Here is a 24,196-nt window from a genome sequence, read left to right as displayed (position 1 = left end):
GGGAGGTATCACACCCTATGATGCTCAGGGGTCACTCCTGGCTCTGAACGAAGCAATTATTCCTAGTAGTGCTTGGGGGACCATATGGGATGCTTGGGATTAAACCTGGTTGGCTGTGTGCAAGGCAAATGCCCTACCCGCTATACTATGGCTCTGGCCCCTTTCTTCTTATTTCTAGTATCCTTTTTCTGTTTTTTTTTTTTGCTTTTTGGGTCACACCCGGCGATGCACAGGGGTCACTCCTGGCTCTGCACTCAGGAATCTCCCCTGGCGGTGCTCAGGGGACCATATGGGATGCTGGGATTCGAACCAGGGTTGGCCGCGTGCAAGGCAAATGCCCTACCCGCTGTGCTATCGCTCCAGCCCCTCTAGTATCCTTTTTCTGAAGAAACTTTCTGGAAATGTTCTATGCACTTGCAAGCACACATATATATCTTTCCTTTCCTTTTTCCTCAGGCAAATGAGAGCCACTCTAGCTAGATATCTTGTTTGCACCTTGCTTCCGTCACACTGAGCAGACCTGGCCCATAGAGTGCAGCATCAGAATATGACCAGATGGTGTACTGTTTCTTTCACCAGCACTGCTGGGCGTGGAAGTTACGTCTCATCATTTGCTTATTGATGCTGCAGTGAACCCCTTACACACCCCTTGGTTTACATGTGCAACATCTACAGGGCAGATTTCTAGTGGCAAATCTTGGGTTAAAAATTCTCTGTGGGGCTGGCAATAGCAGAGGGGGTTAAGGAACTTTGCTTGCATGTAGTTGACTTGGTTCCCCAACACCACATACATTCTCCTGAGCACTTCCAGGGGTCATGCCTGAGTGCAGGGCCAGGAAGAGTGCTGAGGGCCACTGGGTGTGGCCCCCCAACACTCGTCCCAAAATGTGCCCATCTTATACTTTTTTTAAGTGGATAAAAATTTTTATTGATAGGATTTTTTTTAGTGGATCAAAATAAGTTTTATTAAAAGACATATAGAGGTGTATGTAGGTGTGAGAGAGAGAGATGGAGGGAGAGGGAGGGAAGAAGGGATGGAGTGGGAGATGGAGGAAGAGGGAGAGCATTTTCTATTTTAATAGACAAATTCTGTTTGCTCCACTGATGCTGTCTGGAAATATTAATGGAATTTTGCTGTCTGGAGACTGAAGCCAGACCCCTCTAATCTTCCACTGCCTCGATAGCCCCTCATCATAAAGCTCCTACTGCCACATCCTGTCTTCCTGCTCCCTTCAACTCCACCCTTTGAGAAAGATACACACTACTTGGGCTGGAGAGGCTGGTCAGAGGATATGCATTGTATGTACGAGGCCCCAAGTTCAATCCTTAGCACCACATGCCCCAAGCACTGCTGGATGTACTCTTGAACATCCCCTGAGCACCCCACTGGGATGCTCTGCTGCGCCCAAGAGTTTCCTGGGCCCCCCTAACTGAGAAGCACCGTATTACAGGCCCAGGACTTTGAACTGCCTGTCCTAGTTAGGAGAACACAGAGGAAGTGGCCCTTGGGCCATCTGAACATTGTTTGGGAGGCCCAAATAAATAAAAACCAATTCCACCCATCTCCTCCCAAGCCTATTTAATCTTGTCCTATATCTTAACTTTCCTTGGGAATAACTATTGTTGAAAGGGCTGGGTCCAATGAATCTTAACTGAACTGTATTTTAATTTGGATTAGACTAGGAAAAGGTAGAGCTTAGCTTCCTAAGAACATACTTTTAAATATTACTTCCAGATAAAACTGAGCTCTGGGATAGTTATACTGCTCATATGTTTGAGCCACCTGGATATCTTCCATGGCCACATTTTTTTGTAGCAAGATCTGCATTACAACCCAGGCAGTAATCTGATCAAATCCATCACTGTTTCTGTAAATGCCTATAGGGTACAGGCCAGTCTCTGTAACTCCTGGGTGGAGATTAAATGCATATTTAATGGCAGGAGGTAAAAATCTTTTATTATTGTTCTCTTAGTAGTACTCAGTGACTATCCAAAAGGATCTATAATAAGGCTACACTCTTGCACTTTTGTGTATAGAATGTACTAAAAGAGGCAAGTGTTGTTATTATGGATGGGTTTTACAAAAACTGATAATGGGGAACAAATTTCATTTTAAGAAAATAACCTGTTTAGCTCCACATCAAAATCAGCACACGTAATCTTTATTTCTCTTTTAGTGGTCACACTTGATTTCCTGCAGTAGATAGTGATTTTTTCCTAGGGTTAGGCAATGCACTGAAATATGATGGACTGCAAAGAAAACATCCACACACTAAACCCAACTTTAAAATCTGCATGCAAAACTGTGGCTATTGTTTTATTCTGGGGATGATCACAATTTATTTCCAAATCAGAGACACAATCAACATTTTGCCTTTAAAAGAAACATTCTCTAGGGGCTGGAGTGATAGCACAGCGGGTAGGGCGTTTGCCTTGCACGCGGCTGACCCGGGTTCGAATCCCAGCATCCCATATGGTCCCCCGAGCACCGCCAGGAGTAATTCCTGAGTGCGTGAGCCAGGAGTGACCCCTGTGCATCGCTGGGTGTGACCCAAAAAAGAAAAAATAAATAAATAAAAGAAACATTCTCAAAGAGGTGGATGCATTAAATATATATATACATATATATATGTATATATATATATATATATGATTGCGCTACAAGTCTAGGTAAGCTGTTGACTGTCTCACATCAAGGACGTCAGTATAAAGTTGAAGCTAAAAACCTCCCCTGCTAAATCCCAGTTCATCCTAACCAAGGGCACTTTTTCTCAGGAGCTCTGTGAAAAGTGGAGACTATAAAATATGGCCCTAACAAAGCATGTCAGCAGCTTGAATGGAGCAAACTAGTCCAGATCTGAGAATCCTAATAAATAAATGAAGTTGAGCATTTATGGCCAACAGCCATGTCACTGGGGCCACAGAAAACCAGAGCCGTGCAGCTGAGAGGCGGGAGTGTGGAGCCCGGGAAGGCGATGGAACGCACCCAGACTGGGTTATTTATGGCGTGCTGATGAAGAGACAACTTTCCATATGAGGAACAGCTTAGCAGAGGAACCGTCAAGCTACACCAGGACGAGGTCCAGAGAAAGGGAGAGAAACAAAGGGGGATATGAATAAAAATGACAGCTAATAAAACAATACAAATTGAAAACGCTGTATCTTTCAAAAATAATTTAAGGCCAAAGGAAAGGGGGAAAAAAAGCTAATTTTTTTTTCTGGCTTTGAGACAACTTTCCAAGAAGTCAGAGACATTAGTGAAATGAAAGTGCTGCACCGGAGACCCACCTTGCCTTGAAGCCTTCCTAGCTTGGAGTCCAGTTGCTTCAAAGGCTGGATTTATTCATAAGAAGGGAAAGTGGCAATGTGTTTAGACCAAGCCAATTTGCATGTTTCAACAGATTTGTAGCACTGTAGCACTGTTGTCCCGTTGTTCATCAATTTGCTCGAGCGGGCACCAGTAACATCTCCATTGTGAGACTTGTTACTGTTTTTGGCATATCGAATACGCCCTAGGTAGCTTGCCAGGCTCTGCCGTGCAGGCGGGATACTCTCCATAGCTTGCCAGGCTCTCTGAGAGGGTCGGAGGAATCAAACCCGGGTCAGCCGCGTGCAAGGCAAACATCCTACACGCTGTGCTATTGCTCCAGTCTGCAGTATTCCTTGCTAAGTGCTGTGATGAGCAAAGCCACACTCCCTACCCTCAAAAGGCTTAACTTAGGGTAAGAAGGTGGACAAGTCCACTGTCCAGCTGAGGACACATGTGAGTGCTGGGATGCAGCTAGATTTGGGCCAGGAAGGACAAAGGAGAGAGAAAGACGAGGCTGAAAGTGAAGACTGGAGCGAAAATAATTTAGTGTAGTTTTCTTTATTGACTGAACAGACACTTCCCAAATCTCCATGCATGGTAGACCCCAACCTGATTAAAAGGAATACATTTTAATGCAAAAATACAAATGTCTATGGTTTTGAGTAATTTTTACCCTCTATTCTGGGATCTGAGGCTACGCTGAGCTGTTACAATCTTCCTATGGTGTAACATTCTGTGCCTTCTTCTAAGTCTAGCTAAAGACTTAAGTCTCACTCATCACTTAATCATGTGGCTCAAGTATGTCAAACATTTGTGTCTCTTCCGGTCTTTAGAACCATGCCAATGAGGCATGACCATCACCCTGATTTGACAGATGAGGGATGGAGCTCCAGAAAGATGAGTGCCAAGGCCAAGGGGAGGAAGCACCTTCTTCTCCACCTCATTGCCTCTGGGCTTAGAGGCTGGGCCTGTGACAGTGACAGAGCTACACCTAAGGCAGGTTCCTCCACTGAACCCCACTGGCCTTTCGATTGAGCTGTTTCCAGAGATACCTTGGTTAAACTTTTCTTTTTTTCTCTCCACTAGGATTCCTTCTTCCCAACACTCTCATGGAAGAAGAGTTACAATGAAGGGCCAGAAAAACGCTTTTCCTCATGTGAAAGAGGGTTGCTCTCTGGCAGTTTTCTAGAATCTGAGAGTTGTGACATACGTTCTCTCCTGAATGAACCCAGACACAGGCATCAAGCGAGCCTCACTGCATTCAGAGCTTCCTTCACTCTAACAAGTGCCTTTACAGGTGTGTTGATCCCTCCTTCCCTTTCCCCCTACTTCCACCCAGCAGATTTAGAGACCTGAGGGGAAAGAATTCTGACAGAGCAATGAATCACGATCCTCCACCTCTGTCCTCTGTCCCCTTTCTATGCCTTTAATTCTTTCTGTTGTGATTTTAAGAGTGATTGAACACTGACCACAGTACATATCTCCACAGCCTTGGGTAGTTGAGACTTTCCCTCAAGGGAGGGAAGCGGAATTTCTGCTACGACCTCTTTACCTGTCTACATACTCTGGGCCCCCTCCTCTACCCCTGGCTAGGATTTCAGAAATTCTGCTTCGCCTCTGCCTCTGAGGACCGAGCAGTCAATGAGTTAGTGTTTTCTGGCCCTTCATAGTAAATATTCATAGTAAGATGGAAGAGTTACTATGAAGGGTGTTTCTTCATAGTTAGTCTTTGTCCTTGAGAATGTTGGGAAGACGGGATCCTACTGGGGAGGCAAAAAAGGAAAAGTTTAGCAAAGGTAATTCTGGAAACAGCTTATAGACTGTTACACAGTTTGACTTCAAGTTTCATGGTATGACTTCAAGCCATATTCTTTGTGGATCTCATTTTTTTAATATCTTTAAGAATAACCTTTCTGAAACAAAGTGGTACTACACCAAAGTGCTGTAAGCTTTTTCATTACTAATTTCAATACTAATTCTGAAAAATTCAATAGGGGAGTCTAAAAGTTTCTGATATTGGGTAGGTCATGATTGGTGGATAAACCATGGGGACATCTGTTAGTGAGTTCCATCCCTGTCCTCTTAGTTGTAAATTTATAAACCTATTTGAAAGAAGTCAAGGACTGAGATATCCCTTTTTGTATGATTTGAGTCAAACTGTGACCATGAATATTTGCTTTGAAAACTAGACATTCAAACAAGATAATTTAAGACCCTCTTATTAGAATTTAGTTCTTCCCCTCTTGAGGTAACTTGCTCTAAGTGGGGAAAAATGTTCTGATGATGTCTGGGCCAGGCTTTGGGCAGGCAGAGTGAGACACACACACACAGTATTCTTATCCAAAGACTGAAATCTTAGTAGCAACGAGTGCTCAAATGGCCCCAAAGAAAATGATTTTGCAGCCGAGAAGATCAGGAACTTCAAATTGGCAACTTTTCTGATTCAAGGTCATTTCCTAGGAATTTAAGAGGCAATCATTTACTCTTGACTTTCAAAAGGAACCTGGGCTTGAAAGGCACAGTTGAATCGAAAATTGATCAGCTAGAGACAACACTCTGAAGTTGAGAGGGAAGAAAAGCAGTTTCAACACCGAGACATCTGGACTAAACTATCTGGTTCACTTTCCAGGTTGTAAATTTTCTGGCCTGCTAGGCTATTTGAAAATAACGTTTTTACCAAAAGAAGTTTTTTTGTTTGTTTTTTATTTTATTATCTGAAGTACTAAAAGGTGTTTTTTTTTTATTTTATTTTTTCACTTTTATATGGAACAATATAGGTCTAAGATTCCCAGCATCTAATTAATCTTCATGACAATAGATAGTTAAGAAAATATAGTCTAATTTAAAAAGTATGAGCCCTTAAGAGATGGATTTTAAGTTAGGGTAGATGATAACTTTTTCAATATACATTCTATAGCATATTTGAAAAAAGAGAATCAGGTTGCTATCAACAATATCCTATGGTTGAGACTAAAATGGTTTTGCCACCTGGATTTTTATCACATTTGTCAATCTACTCTAACAGAAAATCTTTAAATAAAAGGATACAGAACATCTTTAAATAAAAGGATACAGAAAATCTTTAAATAAAAGGATGCACACATATATTGTCAGATGGACTCAAACACACATTTTTACTGAAAACTATACTAGAAGAATGGCCTATATCCTCTCATTTTTAATCTCTAAATTTTGATCTTTTAAAATTTATTCTGTGGTAACATCTAAGACTTTAAGTTAGTATACAGAATTTCAACATAAAAACTGCATTGAAGTTAGAAAAATATGCACCAAGGACATATGTGTGTGTGTATATATATATATATTTCCTAAGAAAATAAAACTATGTACAAAAAAATCACTTCTGCTTATTAATGCTGATTCTACCCTGTGTGACTTAAAAAAAAAATTAAGCACCACCATGAAAACACAGAGCCCGGAGAGCAATGGAAGAGCACAAACTCTTCTGAAGGGCCTCCTGGGCCAGCATTTCATTTTTTTATTTCCTTGGCAAGTTCAGTCACTCCCTGTGCGGAGAGTGCACCTAAAATCGTCCAGAGTTTGGGAGGATTCTCGCAGTTGTGCTGCTGTTCCCAGTGCAGGAGCAGTTCTTCTTTTTGTCCCCAAGTCTGTGCACAGAGGATGCAGTTAAAGCCGGAATGCGGCTCCTGGGCCCTGGGGCTGGGGCAGGGGCTGTCAAGGTCTTGGTGGTCTCCTCGGGGCTCCCTAGGTCCTGACTGGGTTCTGGCCTCTTCCCTGGGCATGTCCTCGCTGCCACTTTGAGGCTGAAGGGAGGGCGGCCTTTTCAGCTTGGGAAACGTGTGTGGTTCCTCCTCGGCGGGTGCAGGCTTCCCCGGCTTTCTTCTTTCAGGATGCTTCCAGTGTGGGGCCTCAGGCTTGACCAGTTCCTCTGGGGCAGGAGCACCTCGGCTTCCGGGCAACATGGCCTCCTGCAGCCTGCCCTGGATTTCCTCTCCGTGAGCGCAGAGTAAGTGGAACTTGATGTCGGCGAAGGACTGGGCAGTGATCTGACAGCGGCCACATCTGATTTGTAATTTCACTTCATCCGCCTGGTTGAGGAGGAGGTCTTCCAGGCTTGACTTGTTTTCCCTGAAAGGAGAGTGAGGGAAAGAGATGGAAGTTTACACATAAAATGCCAAGGGGACTGTTCCCCAGCAGCTCTTACCTTTAGGGGTCTTTTGAGACACACTCAGTGAAGTGAAGCGCCCTGGAGGACACAGGTGACCTGTCCTGCAGGCTACAGTAGCACCAACTACTGCTCTAGTTCAGGCGGGACACTTAATCAAGCCCAAGAGTTTATTGTTTCCCTCTCTGCATCTCCTCAGTTGCCTCAGGAGCAGGGCAAGTGCTGCAGTAACACCCGTTGGTGATGGAAGGTCACCACCCATTCACTGCAGCCACAGCTGCCCTCCCTGACCCAGAGCAGTGACTGACTGCTCTTTGGACATATTACCTTAAGAATCAAACCACACTAATGTGTCGCAGGAAGGGACGTGCCTTCATGCAGACAGTCAGGTACCTTCCTAGAAGCAGCAGACATCTGAGAGGGGACAGAAATGCCACGAGAAAAGGGAGAGAGCTGAAAGGTCAAGGAGAAGTAAGACAGGCTCGTGTTGTTTTCCATGAACGTGGCAGAGCAAGGCGGAACTGACTGGAAAGCAACTGGTGCAGTGAGGACGATCAAGAAGGAGGCAGCAGAGAAGTGGTGGGAAATGGTTAGACTTCGGGGAGACGAGGAACGTTCCTTTCAAAGAAGCTTCTGGGCAGTCAGTGAAGTGGAGAACTGAGGGTGTGTCCCAGATAACTTGACAGCCCTCAGCACTGCCTGCCCGGCTCCCAGGCGACTTTGCTGGTTTGTCTGAAGCAGTTACAGTATTACAGGAACCATACAGATGAATCCTATCTCGAAGACATAGGAAGCGCTCGACATTATTTGTCTGTAATGTGACTATGAAGCACAAGGGAACGGCCTGGGAAAAGGTCATCAGTCCCGACAGGAAATACTGAGCCAATGTGGGAGCACTTTCGGATCTGGCCTGTGTTCGGCCCTCCCCACCACAGGTCACATGGTGTATTCTGGGGCAAATAATACTGTTCAGAAATAAACACTGCGGACATAGTTTTGAGGGCCGTTACTTATAAAGACTACCAGAACAGGTACAATATTTACTATGATGCGTTTCAGAAGCAGAATTCATCTCTCACCCATCTGGCACTGGTGCCCTGGCTGATGGAGGTGATTGTCACTAAGATTCGTGACTGACCAGAAATCAAAGAGAAATGAGATCATTTTTCACAGCACCGGGGGTGAAGAGTGAGCTACCTTCTCAGATAGAGAAGGGAACACCAACTAAAGTGTGGTTGGAGGATCTGTTCGGGATAGGAGATGCACAGTGAAAGTAGACTATAGATTGAAGACGATGGCCACCCAATACCTCCATTGCAAACCACAACACCCAAAAGGAGAGAGAGAGAAAAAGGGAATGCCCTGCCACAGAGGTGGGGTGGGGTGAGGGGATGGGAGGGATGCTGGGGTCATAGGTGGAGGAGAACGGGCACTGGTGGAGGGATGGGTACTCGAGCACTGTATAACTGAAACACAAGCATGAAAATATGTAAATCTGTAACTGTACCCTCACGGTGGTTCATTAATAAAAAACTCATAAATTAATTAAAAAAAAAAACCAAAACAACAACAAAAGAGTGAGCTACCGTATGAGATGTCTTTCTGAACTCAGCCTTTAAATATGTTTAAATACATTTTCCCCCACCTCCCACCCCCCACGCATCCAAAGAGACTTTCTCCCCAGCTGGACTCCCACCCCAGCCCCCTTGGCACTCACCTCTCCCCAGATCCCTCTGGCCAGCGCACAGCCGCGTCTCTGTTCTTCGGCGGGTCCCCTGGCTGCGGCTCGGAGGGGGAGGGTTCTGTGCTGATGACCACCCTATGCACCTCTTTGAGGTGGCCGAAGTAGACCCTGACGTGCCCGAAGACCTTGGCGCAAAACTCACAGCACACCAGCTTCTTGAGGCGGTTCTCGCTGTGGTGGAGCTTCATGTGCGTGCTCAGGTTGCCCGAGCGGACGTAGGCCTTGAGGCAGACGCGGCAGCGGTAGAGGCGCCTGTTGGTGTGGGTGCTCATGTGGTCCCGGAGGTGCTGCTTGAACTGGAAGTGGTGGTTACATACGTGGCACCTGTGCCAGGAGAAGCCGTTCCGGAAGCCGGCGCTGCGCTTGGGGGCAGGGCCGCCGTCCTGCTTCCCGGGCAGGTGTTTAGGAGGGAGCGGGTGCCTGGCCTGAGCATCCTGCCCGGGGCTGCCCGGGGTGGGCGGCGGCAGCAGGGCGGCCGGCGGCGCCAGCGGGGCCAGCGCGGGCACGACCAGCATGGGTTTGGGCATAATGCTGCGGTATTTTTTCATCGCCTCGGATTTGTGGTCTCTGGATTCTTGGGGACCGCTTTTCACTTTCTCTTTACTCTCCCGACATTTACTGATGAGACATTTTCTCCTTTTGCCCTGGAAGGCCAAAATGTCCTCGGGGACCTTGCGTTTTCGTCCCCGTCTTTTTGTGGGGCCCCCGTTCAGCTTGGTTTTGTGATGGAGATCAGGCTTGGTGGCCGGGCCGAAGGCGTTCCCGCAGAGATTCTGCCTGGGTGCGGGAGGGCCGGTTACCCTGTCCGCCGCACTGGTGGCTGCCGGGAGAGACGAGGCCTTTCCACAGTCTGCTCCGAGTCCAGCCAAAGGCAAATCTGCACGGTGGCCATCCAGGTCACTCCTGTGAGCGTCGGCTGTCTTCACTCTTGTGTAAGGTAAGATGGGCAGTTTTCCTTTGGGGATGGACGGGATCAACTGAACAGTGTTACCCAGAATGGCTGGTGACAACACGGTCATGGCTCTCGTCAGATCGATCTGTCCTTTAAGCTTCTCACTGGCTGCAGCGTCAGGTTTAGTGGGTGCCATTTTGCTCACAGAAGTTGCCTTCCTCGGAGTCTTCCTGAGACCCTGCTTGGTGGTGAGTTCCCGGGGGACAGATGATGCTGGAGTGACAGAAGTGTTTGGGGCTCCTCGCTCACTGGTCACTGGCGATTGAGGGTCTCCAGGGCCACCTCTCCTGGTGGCGCTGATGCCAACTGGGGCTTGGAAGACACTTGGCCCTTGGTCCGTGGGACCAGGTTTGTGTGGGGGTTCCCGGTGGTCAGCTGCGGAAGGGGAGGCTTGGGCTTGGGGACGCTGTTTGCTGTTCTCTGAAGAGCTCAGAACAGGCTTCTTGCTTGGGCCTCGGTTATTTCTGGGGGGCTGGTACCGAGGAATCGGCAATTTGAGGTTTTCGGGTGGGGGCATTCTGGGTTTCTGGATGGGCTGAGCCGAGGCAACCTGGGACAATGCGACGAGAGAAAAGGTCCCCTCGTGGCCAGCCACCTGCATCAGAGCATAATTCTGGGCAGGCATCCCCAGGGACTTGGAGGTGACGGAGGGGCCTGGATTCCCCCGACCGGAGACTGACGGTGAGTGGCATGGCAGCACCCGGGGAGGTAGCACCTTGGGCACTATTTTTGGTGCAATGCTCCTAAACTGACTCTTATTCTGCAGACCTTTCCCACTCTGAATTGTCCCAGAAGGGATGTTTGGTTCACCTGCAATGACAAAACAGAAAAAGAAAGACTATCATCTAACTGTCTTGTGGAATGTGCAAATAAGCATCTTACCTGGAACTCGCTCTACCTGGAACATACTCCGGAGCCCAGCCCACCCCATTTGGGCAAATTCCTCCACTCTTCCAGAATAGCCTGATCGTCAGCTCCTGCCCACCTCTTCCGAGGGCTAATTATTATTCTCCTCCATAGTTCCACAGTCCATATTAGAACTTCCCACAATAACTTAACTTTTTTATATCACTATTTAACTTCTTGATTCCTTTTCCTAGGCCTCCTATACTGATCTCCTAAGCTGTAGCATCTCTAATTGGGTTAACCTCTTCTGGCATATTTTGTTGTTTATTTTATACGCATGTCTTCTTTTCCCTGTTAAACTCAAGCTCTGTGAGAACAAAGCCTCTATTTAATTAATATGGATATTGCCCACTGTATCTTTAGCATGAAACAAATGTTTCTTGTATCAAACTCATTTTTCACTCCATTTCAGGAGGCACCATTTGACCCACTGGCAATGCAATTTGTTTTGCAGTGTTGAATTCCAGACTGAATGCTAGCTTTGTTGCCATTTCCCCCATGTGACTTGTGAATTTTTTTCTCACACCTTTCAAACCCTTTATGCATGCTTTTGCAATTAAATCACCAGTATTAAAAGAGCTGACTTGACACCTTAAAAAATGTTGAAGAAAAACAAAAAGATACAAAGTGATAAGTAAAGACACAGAGACATCTCCACCTCCCACACCCCTCAAAACAAAACCCCACAGATCACACCCAAAAAGCAACTTTTAGGGCTTTAACAGGAATAAGTTTAACTCATCGAATGATATTTCATATTTCTGGGATCTAATACAAGACCAATGACTATTACTTGAAGAGAAATACGGGAACATTCAGGGTGCAGCTTCTGAGGACTAGATCATCTCATTTATTCCCTGCGGCCTAAACATCTAAATTTCTGGAGGTAGAAAATTCTCTTAAGTTCCTCATATTATTCAAAATTCACTTAACCCACAGAAAGGCTAGACCAGCAATTCCTCTCCTGAAGCCTCTGCCAGATGTGTCCTGGAATTGACACTTTTAACTTTCAGAAAAGTGGTAAGATAGGGGCTGGAGGGATAGCACAGTGGGTAGGGCATTTGCCTTGCACACGACTGACTCGGGTTCAATTCCCAGCATCCCATATGGTCCCCTGAGCATGGCCAGGAGTAATTTTTGAGTGCAGAGCCAGGAGTAACCACTGAGCATCATCGGGTGTGACCCAAAAACCAAAAAAAAAAAAAAAAAGCCTACACCTAATAAACCAAAGAGGCTGTAGAGCATTCATAATGGAATTTAGGACTGCTTGTATGGCAAAATCTATGAGTATTTCCCAACAGGAGTAAACAAAGATCTTTTTTTTAAGTTATTTTACTTTCACTTGCTTCCAAATGAATCTTGATATCCATTTTTACATAAAAGTTTTTCTTTAAAACTTTTTCAGGTTTGAAGTTGTGGGTAAGAAGTGACAGAGTAAGTCACTTCAGGATTATCAATGATAGAAAGGAGAATATATTTTTTCTCTATTTCTGCTTTGGGAAATAATTATAATCTATAAAAATCAACTCTGATTTTATAGGTCTACAGATAGGGATCTAACAAGTTTAGTAAAAAGATGATTTGTTCAGCAAAAATAGCATTCAATAAAAATAAGTTTGAGCGTAGGAATAAGGTAGAACTGGATATTGACCAATTTATTTTAGGAAATAATCATTGGTGACAGAAAATATGTTAAAACATATTCACATAGTAGTTTGCATTAGAGTTATAAAAAAACACTAATGTCTAGAGAAATCTGATAAGAATAATGATATAATCTGTTCTTTGCCTCTAGCTTTGCTACCATGATGTTCGTGGGCAAATGGATAGGTCACGCACCTTACAGAAACCACAAAACAGGTCCTCTCATCTACTTCTTCCTACCTCATTTTATTCATTTTAAATTATATTTCATGGCCTTTAAATATAGATGGCTTTCTTTTTAAGCCCCTTTTCTCACCTTTCTTGGAAGGAGTAATGACACTGTCAATAAATTTTCTGAGACAGGGTTGAGTTTGCAAAGAGCTTAAAATTATTGATAGCTTTTGGTGGATCAGAATTACGGTTGATTCGATAGTTACATTAATAAGAACAATAGTCTTTAGAGCTACACAACAGATGTGGGGGGAGGTGGGGGAGGTAAAGTAGGGAGAGAAAAACCGCAGGATCGTTATATCTAGTACACACAATACTCGGGATTGACTGAGCAGAAAGTATGCACAGCAGGAGGAACTGGAAGACAGGTGGTCTGATCCTTCATCAGTCATTAGCCCCGGAGCAACGCGTGCGGATAACACGTGCAGCGCGAGGCATCTTACCTCCAACTGGCCAATGACTGACTGTCCCAGAGGCAAAGCCACAGTTTTCATTGCAATGGCCTCAAAAGCCTCTGTTCTCTGGCTCTCAGGAACCTCCTGGAATCCTGTCCTGGCTCACCCACTCCAGCCCTGGGCCCTCTCCCACTTGCTCAGTTTTTTTTTTTGGGCATGTATCACACATCTCCAACAACTGCTACAAGATTTCCCTCAAGTTTTGCTTCCACAGTGTCTTCTGTGAGCACGCATATTTGATTACCTGGTTGAAAACCGCAGCTCTGTGCAGATTTGATTCTGAAAGTTTCCCCAGGGGTGAGGGTGTACACAGTAGTTGTCAAAACTGTGTCTGCTGGAGCTTGGGAGACCAGGCAGCGGGAGAATCACACCAATAACTTGTGAGTGTAAAGTGTACACTTGAAACCATGCACATATATAACTGAAAGCCACCCTAGCTCCTTCCCCCTCTCCCCTGACTGCTTTAGCGTACAGAGGATATAAAAGCTCTCCTCCGCTGCCCCCACCCCTGCCTTCTGCCACCTTCTTTCCCTGGAGTTATTTCCCTGAAGGGTGGGAACTTGTGTCTTCAGGGACTAAAACAGTGTGTGGCATGTGGTAGGAATCTAATAATTATGTACAGAATTTGTAACTGGTAAGAAATGAAAGCGAAGAGGAGTAGAATTATTTCTAGAAAAACTTAAAAAGAAACGGAATTTCAAAGTGGACTTTTTTAAATTTGGGAAATTAAAAAAGAAATCAAAAAGATTTATCTTGGGGGAAATTATATATCTTAATTTCATTCACTGACAGATTGAGAAAATACAGTAACACCATGATCAAACTCATTGAAATAAAGGGGCGAGGGGCAGGGAGCCAGACCAGTCATGGGAGGATGTAATAGCAGAGGACAGTCAAATATGCAGCTGGGGTATAAACTAAGAGTCAAGTAAACAAGCATGCTGTGATGAAAATACTGCTTTAAGAGAAACCGATAAATACAGACAGGGAAAAAAAAATTAGAGGAGAGGAGGAACAACTCAAAATGGAAAAACTGAACCCCAGAGGCCGAGAATGGTCATGTCAACATGAAGAAGAGCAGAAATAACAAAGAACAGAAGATGCAGCTGAAGCAACAAGCAGTGGTCAAGGTCACCTCAGGGTCCCCCAGGACTGAAGTTGGGGAGGCACTCCCTCGTCTTCCTGACCGAGAGTAAGAGAACGACCTCCCGCCAGCTGAGGTCTCCAGAAACGAAACCGGAGAGAGACAGAGAACCCTTCCAAAAGGAAGTGAGCTAATTACGAGGCTTTTCAAGTTAAGGTGTTTGGACTGATCTTCAAAAGTTTGCATGCTAAGATGGAAATGAAAGCACACAGGAAGAGCAATGGCACTCAGAGGGAAAGGAGGTTGATTGGGGTCCAGGAGACGGGGGAACTCTTTAGGGTAAACAGCTGTCCTCGCAAGGAAGATTAGTGAGGAGTGAGCAGCCAGGCTTCCCCAAAACACAATCTCCGAGATGACAGGGACAGTGCCTGCCAAATGGGGCCATTCTCAAATTCCCTGAAATGAAAAAAAAAAGTAGACCCTGCGCTAGATAAGTGTATCAGCTGGCTGAGGTCATTACTTGCAAGCATATCCTGGGAAATCTCTGGGATTAGAAGACGAGGTTTAATTTATTTTGATTTTGTTGATTTCTTTTTTGGACTTTGGAGATACACCTGGCTGTGGTCAGGGCTTATTCCTGGCTCTCTGCTCAGGGATCACTGGGGTGGGAGGGCAATCTGGGAACCACATGTGGTGCTGGGGGTGGGCATGGATGGGAAATGCCCTACTGTGGAACTATCTCCTGACCTCCTACTGCCAAGATAAGGGGAGTAATCTAATAACTATCTGATAGGCCTAATCTATGCCTGTTGTGTCTAACTATGGGGACAGTCAAGCTCTGAGGAGCTATTAGAACTCGTGACCTCCCAAGGACAACAGACCCTCATGACTCTGAATCTCCCTTCTTCGCATTTTGTCTGGATCTATCCAGAGGCACTTTCAGGAGAGAGGGCTTCCGGGAACACAGAGCTGGATTCCAGGTCTCAGGATCTTTAGGGGTGAAATACTAAGGAATGCAGCCGCTGTGGTAGATAAAATGCAAAGCAGGAGAATGGGGAAGGCCACGAAAATGGAAAAACCTCTCACCTCCCTTTAGCAACCACTTAAATGTCCAGTAAAGCAGGGTACTTAGAAAATAATCATTTAATCGTGTGATATAATATTGGACAATAATAGGAAAGAGTGAGTTGCACTGTGTATTAAGATGTGATATTTTTAGCACCTTAGTAATTAGATTTATAAAAGGGATGCACAAGAATATATATTCCTATATATGCCCAGATGACCTCTGGAAGGAAATGGAACAACCTAGTATTAGTGGTGGCTTCTGGGAACTAAGAGGTCAGGGCAGGAAATTGATGCTTATTTTTCATTGATTATCCTCTATTGCTGGCATACAGGAAGTGCTCAAAATGCTCACTGAATGAATGAGAGGAAAGTTTCTCCCATTTGACTGTTTTCAAAAGGGGGTTCTTCGGGGATGCTCATGGTGGGTGTATGTCTATATTTCACACAGAACATCTCAGGCTTGTTATTCTGACCTCCTAGTGCCAAGATAAGGGGAGTAATCTAACAACTATCTGATAGGCCTAATCTATGCCTATTGTGTCTAACTATGCTGACAGTCAAGCTCTGAGAATTATTAGAACTCGTGACCTCCCAAGGACAACTGGAGTCCTGAGAATTGTTTCTCCAAAGATTTGGCTCTACGGTTAAAAAAACAAACAAAAAAACTTGAAGTAATGGTCAGTTACACTTTCCTTAAAACAAATGAGTTTGAACAGGAGTTCTGAGAAAAACTGAAAATGCCATATAGTTGAAAAATTCAAAAATACCAATAGCAGTCTGTTTGTTGGAAGTTCTTGTGGTCAATGGCACGACCACAACAGTTTACTTTACTTACACATTTATAAGGCCTGATATACATGGGGGCATGTCAAAAACTTTTACCTGTCACTTCAACCTAGTAAATTACACTTTTCATAGAATTGTGCACTAAATAATAGGTCACCGTCATCCCGTTGCTCATCGATTTGTTCGAGTGGGCACCAAGTAACGTCTCTCATTGAGAGACTTATTGTTACTGTTTTTGGCATATCCAATATGCATGGGTAGCTTGCCAGGCTCTGCCGTGCGGGCTCCATACTCTCAGTAGCTTGCCGGGCTCTCTGAGAGGGGCGGAGGAATCGAACACGGGTCGGCCGAGTGAAAGGCGAACGCCCAATCTCTGTGCTATCGCTCCAATACACTAAATAATGAGAGGTAGAAATTTCCACTGACATACATAATTTCTGGAAATCCTGCGAAATTACCCACACCACAGCTAAAGAGACTCACAGGACCCGTAGGTACTCACCAGGCACTTTCATGAACTGAAAACATAAAAGGCTCGCTCAGTAAACTTAATTCTGTACAATTATACAATGTGAATACTTAATATTAAGATTTAAATGCAAATTGTTTTTAATATATTAAGCATATTAAAGATAACTATTTTGAAAAATTACATTTGCAATTGGCAAGAAACTGATCTAACAGGGATTAAAGGGAACCTAGGAAATATTGAGTCCTAATTATGATCCAGGATCTGGGACAAGTATTTTTATTGAACACATGCCAACTGTTTGCTCCCCTTTTACAGATTAAAAGGAGACTTGAGTGGACATTTAGCACTGGGATTAAGTTCAAATTTATCTGTCACATCCCAGAATAAAGCATTGGCTTTCCTCTCCTTTCTTGTCCTAGAGAAAGGGTTTTTTCACCCCTTTTCACCCAACAGGGTGAAATCGTATATAAAACTCTAATTAACTCCAGAATACCTCTGAATTTTAAGGGAAAAAAAATACCCTAAAAATGTCTCAGTATATCCCCAAACTTCAATTACCGGCTATTACTAAAGACAACTTGCCGAAAATTACTAGGCATATGAAGGTAAAAAGCAGATGTTTAAAGTTGAATCGACCACTTACTAGCCCTGGACTTCTGACACAGACAGCGAGGCATTTGTCTGGAAAAAGAACAGTGGGTTGCTTCCCCCTTCTCCTCCATCACCATCAACATTTTTCATCTGCTGGATCTCAGTCACAAGTTAGAGCCAGGCGGGGAGCAAAGGACGAAGGCTCTGGAGTGAAAAGTGCCAGCACAGGACCCCGCTGGTGCAAAATGCTTCAGAGCATAGCCAGGGAGACGTCAGGAGACAATCCCGCAGAGCAAACAATTCTCTCCACAGTTGCAAACAGCCCACTTCCTGACCTACCCTGGCAGAACCTGGTTGGCTCTGCTGCCTGGGAACAAAGCTGTTCCCCAGGTTTGCCTGGGCCCAGCTCCATTATCCCATGAGTGGAGGCCCTTAGGCCAGACACAGAGCCCGGAGCAGGCGGCAGGGAGAGAACAGGGAGAGCCTGCAGAGACTCCTGAAGCGGGCTCTCGGGATCTGGGATCAGGACGCAAGAGACACCAGGTGTTGGCCATGGCAGAGTCAAAACTTTGAGGGGTTGTTCAGCTTGCAACTTTGCTCGACCCCATCCCCTCGTTTTCAGTTTTATTTGTTGGCATCCCTGTTCTCTGCCCCCAACAAATTCTAGTTGCATTTTAAACTACTTCCCCAGACGGTCTCTGGTGGACCCAAAATGGTAAAAACCCGAAGTCGGAGTCAGAGAAAAGGCTCCTAACACAAGGGAACGTAACTTAAATTTTGTTAAAGCAAAAAACCCGATAAACACATGTAGTGACTGTCAATCCTCATCTCAAGGCTCTGTCTAGGCTCACGAATAAAGGAGTTAAGGGGCTTTCAGGCCGCTCTGAAGAGAGGGTGCTGAAAATGCCTGGCAGCTGGGACCCCTTCTCCATCTGTAAGGACTCAGAACACCCAGGGTTATTTCCTAGCCCACTGTATCTGCAACACCAATAATTCCCAGAGTTCTATCTAGGGGCTGAATTTCCGCCAACGTGACAATACACAGAAGAAGCAGACACGTTCCTGGCTGATTGGCTCGTTTCTGAGTCGGCTTTGCCAGTCCTCTTTGGCACACAGCTCTGCTGACCTTTGCTTCATAAGCAGCTCCCTCCTTTTCCCTTCTGTCAGGGTATCACTGATATCTGGGCACCTTGCCATCACAGGCCTAGCAGAGCTGCTTTTGACTTAATAAAAAAAAAAAAAGGGGCCAGAGAGATAGTCAAGCAAATAAAGTGCATGCCTAGCATGCAGCCAACATGGGTCTGATCTCTAGCAACACAGAGGGTCTCTGAACTTTAATAAGAGTGATCTCTGAGCACTGTGCCAGAACTAAGCATTGAACACTGCTGGCTGTGGCCTCAAACAAAAAAACAATAATAGTAAAAAGAAAAAATAGTTATGGTTCCACAGGTCAAACTCAGGGCCACATACACTCAAGGCAAGCACTGTGCCACTAAGCTACGTCACCGATTCTTTTCTGAGCTGTCATGCCAGTGAATTCAATGCCCATCATAGCAGATCGGGAAGTTTTACTCTGAGGGTAAAAGTAATTTATCAATCCTATAATTCCTTGCCATTGCCATCACTGTTTCTTTTTTTTTTTCAATTTATTTTTTAATTAGTGAGTCACAGTGGAGGTACAGTTACAGATTCACACATTTTTGTTCTTGTTTTTCCTTCATGCAATGTTTAAGAGCCCTTCCCTCCACCAGTGTCCATTCTCCACCACCAATGAACCCAGTATCCTTCCCACCCCCCAGTCCCTTCCCCCCACCCCACCCCGCCTCTGTGGCAGGGCATTCCAATTTGATATCTCTCTTTCCTTTTGGGTATTGTGGTTTGAAATAGGGGTATTCAATGGTCATCCTGTTCAGTCTCTCGTCTACTTTCATCATGCATCTCCCTTCCACACAGGATCTCCAATTACATATTACTTGGTGTTTCCCTCTCTATCTGGGATGACTTTCCCCCAGCTTGTGACGCCAGCTTCCAAGCTATGGAGCCAACCTCCTGATATTATATACTACCATTCTGGGGTATTAGTCTCATACTCTGTTGTTCTATATTCCACAGATGAGTGCAATCTTTCTATTGAGTCTTTCCAGTCTGTCCCTCTCTTTCTGGCTCATTTCGCTTAGAATGATACTTTCCATGTTGATCCACTTATATGAAAAGTTCATGACTTCATCCTTTCTAACAGCTGCATAGTATTCCATCGTGTAGATGTACCAAAGTTTCTTTAACCAGTGGTCTGTTCTCAGGCACTCGGATTTTTTCCAGATTCTGGCTATTGTAAACAGTGCTGCAATGAACATATAAGTGCAGATGTCATTCTGACTATACTTTTTTGTTTTTCCAGGATATATTCCCAGAAGTGGTATTGCTGGATCAAATGGAAGCTCAATTTCTAATTTTTTGAGAAGCGTCCATATTGTTTTCCAAAGGGGCTGGACCATTCGGCATTCCCACCAGCAGTGTAAAAGGGTCCCCTTCTCCCCACATCCTCTCCAACACCGGTCACTTTTGTTCTTTTAGATGTGTACCATTCTCTGTGGTGTGAGGTGGTATCTCATGGTTGTTTTGATCTGCATCTCCCTGATGATTAGTGATGCAGAGCATTTTTTCATGTGCCTTTTGGCATTTGTATCTCTTCCTTGGAAAAGTTTCTGTTCATTTCTTCGCCCCATTTTCTGATGGGGTTGGATGTTTTCTTCTTGTAGAGTTCAACCAGTGCTTTATATACCCTTGATATCAACCCTTTTATTGGGTGAATATCCTTTCCCATTCTGTAGATTGCCTTTGAATTCTGGTCACTGTGTCTTTTGTGGTGCAGAAGCTTTTTAGTTTAATATAGTCCCATTTGTTTATCTCTGTTTTTACTTGACTGCTTAGTTCCATGTCATCTTTGAAGATACCTTTAGCTTCAATATCGTGAAGAGTTTTGCCGATCTTTTCTTCAAGGTACCTTATGGATTGTGGTCTGATGTTGAGGTCTTTAATCCATTTTGATCTGATTTTTGTGCATGGTGTCAGGTCAAGGTCTAAGTCCATTGTTTTGCATGTGCCAACACTGTTTCTTATATGTTGTTCCATTGGTAAGGAAAACTTTGTGCTTGGAACTGTGCGAGATACTTTACATGCATACTATCATTTAATTCCCACAAGAATCTGAATTAGAATTATTGTTATGCCCATTTTATTTTGAGTTTGAGTTACACCCAATGGTGCGCAGGGTTTATTTCTAGCTTTGCATTCGGAGATCACTCCTGGTAGGGCTTGGAGGACCATACAGGGTATACTAGAGGCTGAACCTGGGCTGACTGTGTGCCCTACCTGCTGTACTATGTATCACTCCGGGCCCGGTTATGTCCATTTTAAAGATCAAGATTTTGAGCTGGCAAGTAACCGGGATGGGACTCAGCCCTGGCACGTCTGACGCCACGTCTGACTGTCATTGTTGCATGCTGACTGAGACTATTAAGGTAACCCAAAACAAATTAAAAACTGAATTTAATATTAGAAGACAGAGGAGCCTGAGAGAGAGCCCATCTGGCTGGATGCATGCTTTGCATGCAGAAGGCTGCGGTTTGATCCCCAATACTGTGAATGATCCCCTGAGTATTGCCAGAAATCACTGGCAATAAGCAAAGAGCTGGGTATAGCACCAGTCCCCAGTGTGCTCTCCCACCCCCAATAGTACTCCTATCTGACTCTTCCTGAAAAAAAAAAATAGTACTTAAGGAATCAGAAAAGTTGTCTATTAGAAAACATTGAGAATGTCCCCACTTCTTTGTACTGAAGGATGAGAGGGCTGAAAGCTTAATCAGAAACCTTTCTTTGCAGTGACATGAGCTCCCATCTAATCCAGCAATTCCACTTCCTGGCATCAACCCCAAAGGCCCAAAAACTCTATTCAGAAAAGACATCTGCACGCCTATGCTCATTGTTGCACTAGTCACAATAGCCCAAACCTGGAAACAACCCAAGTGTCTAAGAACGGATGATGGGATAATGAAACTGTGATATATACACACACAATGGAATACTATTTGGCTGTAAGGAAAAAATGAAATCATGCAATTTGCTGCTACATGGATGCATCTGGAGAGTATCATGCTGAGTGAAGCTAGAAGGAGAGAGATATAGAATGCTAGTTCCCATATGCGGGCTATAAAGAAGCATAGTAAGAGAACAACAGCCAATGAAGCCTTGACTCTGCACGTAAAACATTTTTTCTTTAAATTATTTTTTCTGGTTGGGGGAAGGTTGGCTATGAATTTTCCATCTTCCAACTTGGGGCAGGCTTACTGCCAATAAAGGCCTTTCTCCGCCCATCACTGTGTGTCTTGAATGACTGTAGTGTGAGCAGCAGTGGAACTGCACCTTCTCAGTGACAGTTACACGTGCTTATTGTCATCATCACAGTCGAATGGAAAGATCACGGAATTGGGAGTTTCAGCAGCAGTGGCTTCAAACCTTGGTTTTTGTCTCACTGCTTGGGCACGTCACTCTGAGCCTAAATTCTCTCCTTTGTGAAATAGTGCCTGACTATAAGTTTACTATCAAAAAATAGAAAAACCGAAAAAAAAAACCCAACAATGAAGGAGCCAGGGTAATGCCTGTTAAATGCTCAGTAGACATTAGTTTTTCTACTTTCGCTTCTCGGTATGCACAAAGTTCCTGAGATTTATTTATTTATTTATTTTGGTGGGAGCGAAGAACATAATCATGAATACTAACTGCATGAAAACAGTCTGGAATCATTAAACTGATTTAAAATTTGAGAGGTAAATGGAAAAAATGAAAGAGAAAGAAATGGTTATTACTTGTGGGTAATGGTCCCTGTAAAACTTTTTATCTTCTTCTCTTGCCTTGCTTCTGATGGCCACATGGTCAGCTCAGCCTTCCCCAACTATCCTAGTGGGTGGGGCGTTTGCCCTGCACATGGCTGACTCAGGTTTGACCCCTGGCCCTCATATGTTTCCCTGAGCATTGTCATAATTAATTCCTGAATGAAGAGCCAGGAATAGTCCCTGAGCATTACTGAGTGTGACCCAAAAAGCAAAAATCAATCAAACAAACAAAAACCAAAAAACCCAACAACTCTTTTTTTGTGGCCTACACTGCTATTTTGGCAAACTTCTTTTTTTTTTGCTTTTTGGGTCCCACCCGGCGATGCACAGGGGTTACTCCTGGCTCTCCACTCAGGAATTACCCCTGGCGGGGCTCAGAGGACCATATGGGATGCTGGGAATTGAACCCGGATCGGCCGCGTGCAAGGCAAATGCCCTACCCGCTGTACTATTGCTCCAGCCCCTATTTTGGCAAACTTCTTGACAGAGCACCAGTCACATGGATGCTTCAGTATCACATGCTAGAGTTGTCTTACGGGGACCCTTCCCAGCTTTTGTTCAGAGAATGGTGATGGTGCTTCCAAACCTAGCAGAAACTTCCCACATGGAAACTTGTGCAATGCTTTAACAGATAATTCCATTATCTATTTGTCCTTTCTGTTAATATTGCTAGAACTGACATTCAGTGTAGTCACACAGTACAAATTTAGAAGAGCTTCATATAATGGAACACCACTGAGGAAAATGTCACAGATCACTTCATTTGCTGTCACATCACCACAACCAATACCTGTGCAAATGCTTTTTTGGGGAGAGTCTGACATTTTCTGAGTCAGCTGTTTCTCAATAGGACTTCTGTGCTTGGGAACATCTCCTGCAAGAAACATTCAGTAAATTACACAAAGGCATTATGGCAAGAGATCTATCAACAACTTAAAAACTTGTTCCCTTCCTTTTTTAAACTTCACTTCTATCACCAAAATCCGGACAGCAGAACCTGGCAAGCTCCCTGTGGTGGATTTGATATGCCAAATACAGCAACAATAACAGGTCTCATTCCCCTGACCCTGAAAGAAGCCTCCAATCATTAGGAAAGACGATTAAGGAGAGGTTGCTAAAAATCTCAGGGCTGGGGGTGAATGGAGACGTTACTGGCACGCAATCGAGAAAATCAATGAACAATGGGATGACAGTGATGATAGTGATAGTGACACTTCATTATCAATTGAAACAGATAAGTACCTGTTATCTGAACAAACAAAAAGAACAAACAAGGTATAGTTGTTGAAGAGAACTTTTCCTTAGTGGGATCAACAGAAAGATAGTTTCAACATCAAAATGTGCAGTTAGTTGGAAAGGATTAAAGAAGGATAGACAGACACAGGAGCTGGAAAGGTTTTTGCCTTTGGTCAATACTCCAGGATGAGGAAATTAAAGTGGAAAAGATCACAAGGTTTCAACATCAGCATAGTTAAAACACAGCATGGAATTAGTATATATATATATATATATATATATGTATATATATATATATACATATATATATATACACACACACATATATATTCTTATGCTGGAATTCTAAATATATGTTTTCTTCATATAAAGAGAATAGGTATCTTTAACAAGTGTGTAAAAGGCACACATATACACATATATATTTTAAAGCAACTGTTTCATTGCTGAATAAAGTATCTCTGATGTTTTACATTCACTTCTGATTTATCTTGAACTCTCAGTGATTTACAACCCATTTTTTCTGTAATTTATTAGTAGAATTCTGCTTTTATGTCAAATAGTTCATGATCTGTAATACCAACAAGATGGCTATGTTCCCCCATGTCTGTGGGTAACCACTCTTTCAGGTTTGGCCAAGTATTGACTGTTACTTGCTTCTTTAATCTAAGCACGCCT

General features: G+C 44.1%; 1 protein-coding gene across 5 annotated transcripts in view; it reads right to left on the bottom strand.

Moving 5' to 3' along the window:
- Positions 1 to 2,690: 2,690 nt before the first annotated feature.
- The window catches only part of ZNF438 (zinc finger protein 438), a 179,471-nt gene continuing 157,965 nt past the window's right edge, over positions 2,691 to 24,196 (bottom strand). For 4 of the 5 annotated variants that reach the window (XM_055147461.1, XM_055147463.1, XM_055147462.1 and 1 more), the window contains 3 exons: positions 23,073 to 23,156; positions 9,175 to 10,963; positions 2,691 to 7,420 (listed from right to left, as the gene is read on the bottom strand). In XM_055147461.1, coding sequence (XP_055003436.1) covers positions 6,802 to 7,420; positions 9,175 to 10,963; positions 23,073 to 23,156 — 2,492 coding nt within the window. In that variant the 3' untranslated portion in view covers positions 2,691 to 6,801. The remainder of the gene's footprint in view (positions 7,421 to 9,174; positions 10,964 to 23,072; positions 23,157 to 24,196) is intronic. The other variant, XM_055147465.1, reaches the window with a different exon arrangement.

Source organism: Sorex araneus, chromosome 9 (assembly GCF_027595985.1).
Source record: "Sorex araneus isolate mSorAra2 chromosome 9, mSorAra2.pri, whole genome shotgun sequence".
Taxonomy (NCBI): domain Eukaryota; kingdom Metazoa; phylum Chordata; class Mammalia; order Eulipotyphla; family Soricidae; genus Sorex; species Sorex araneus.
Note: the sequence above shows the minus strand (reverse complement) of the source record. Positions and strands in the feature narration are given on the sequence as shown.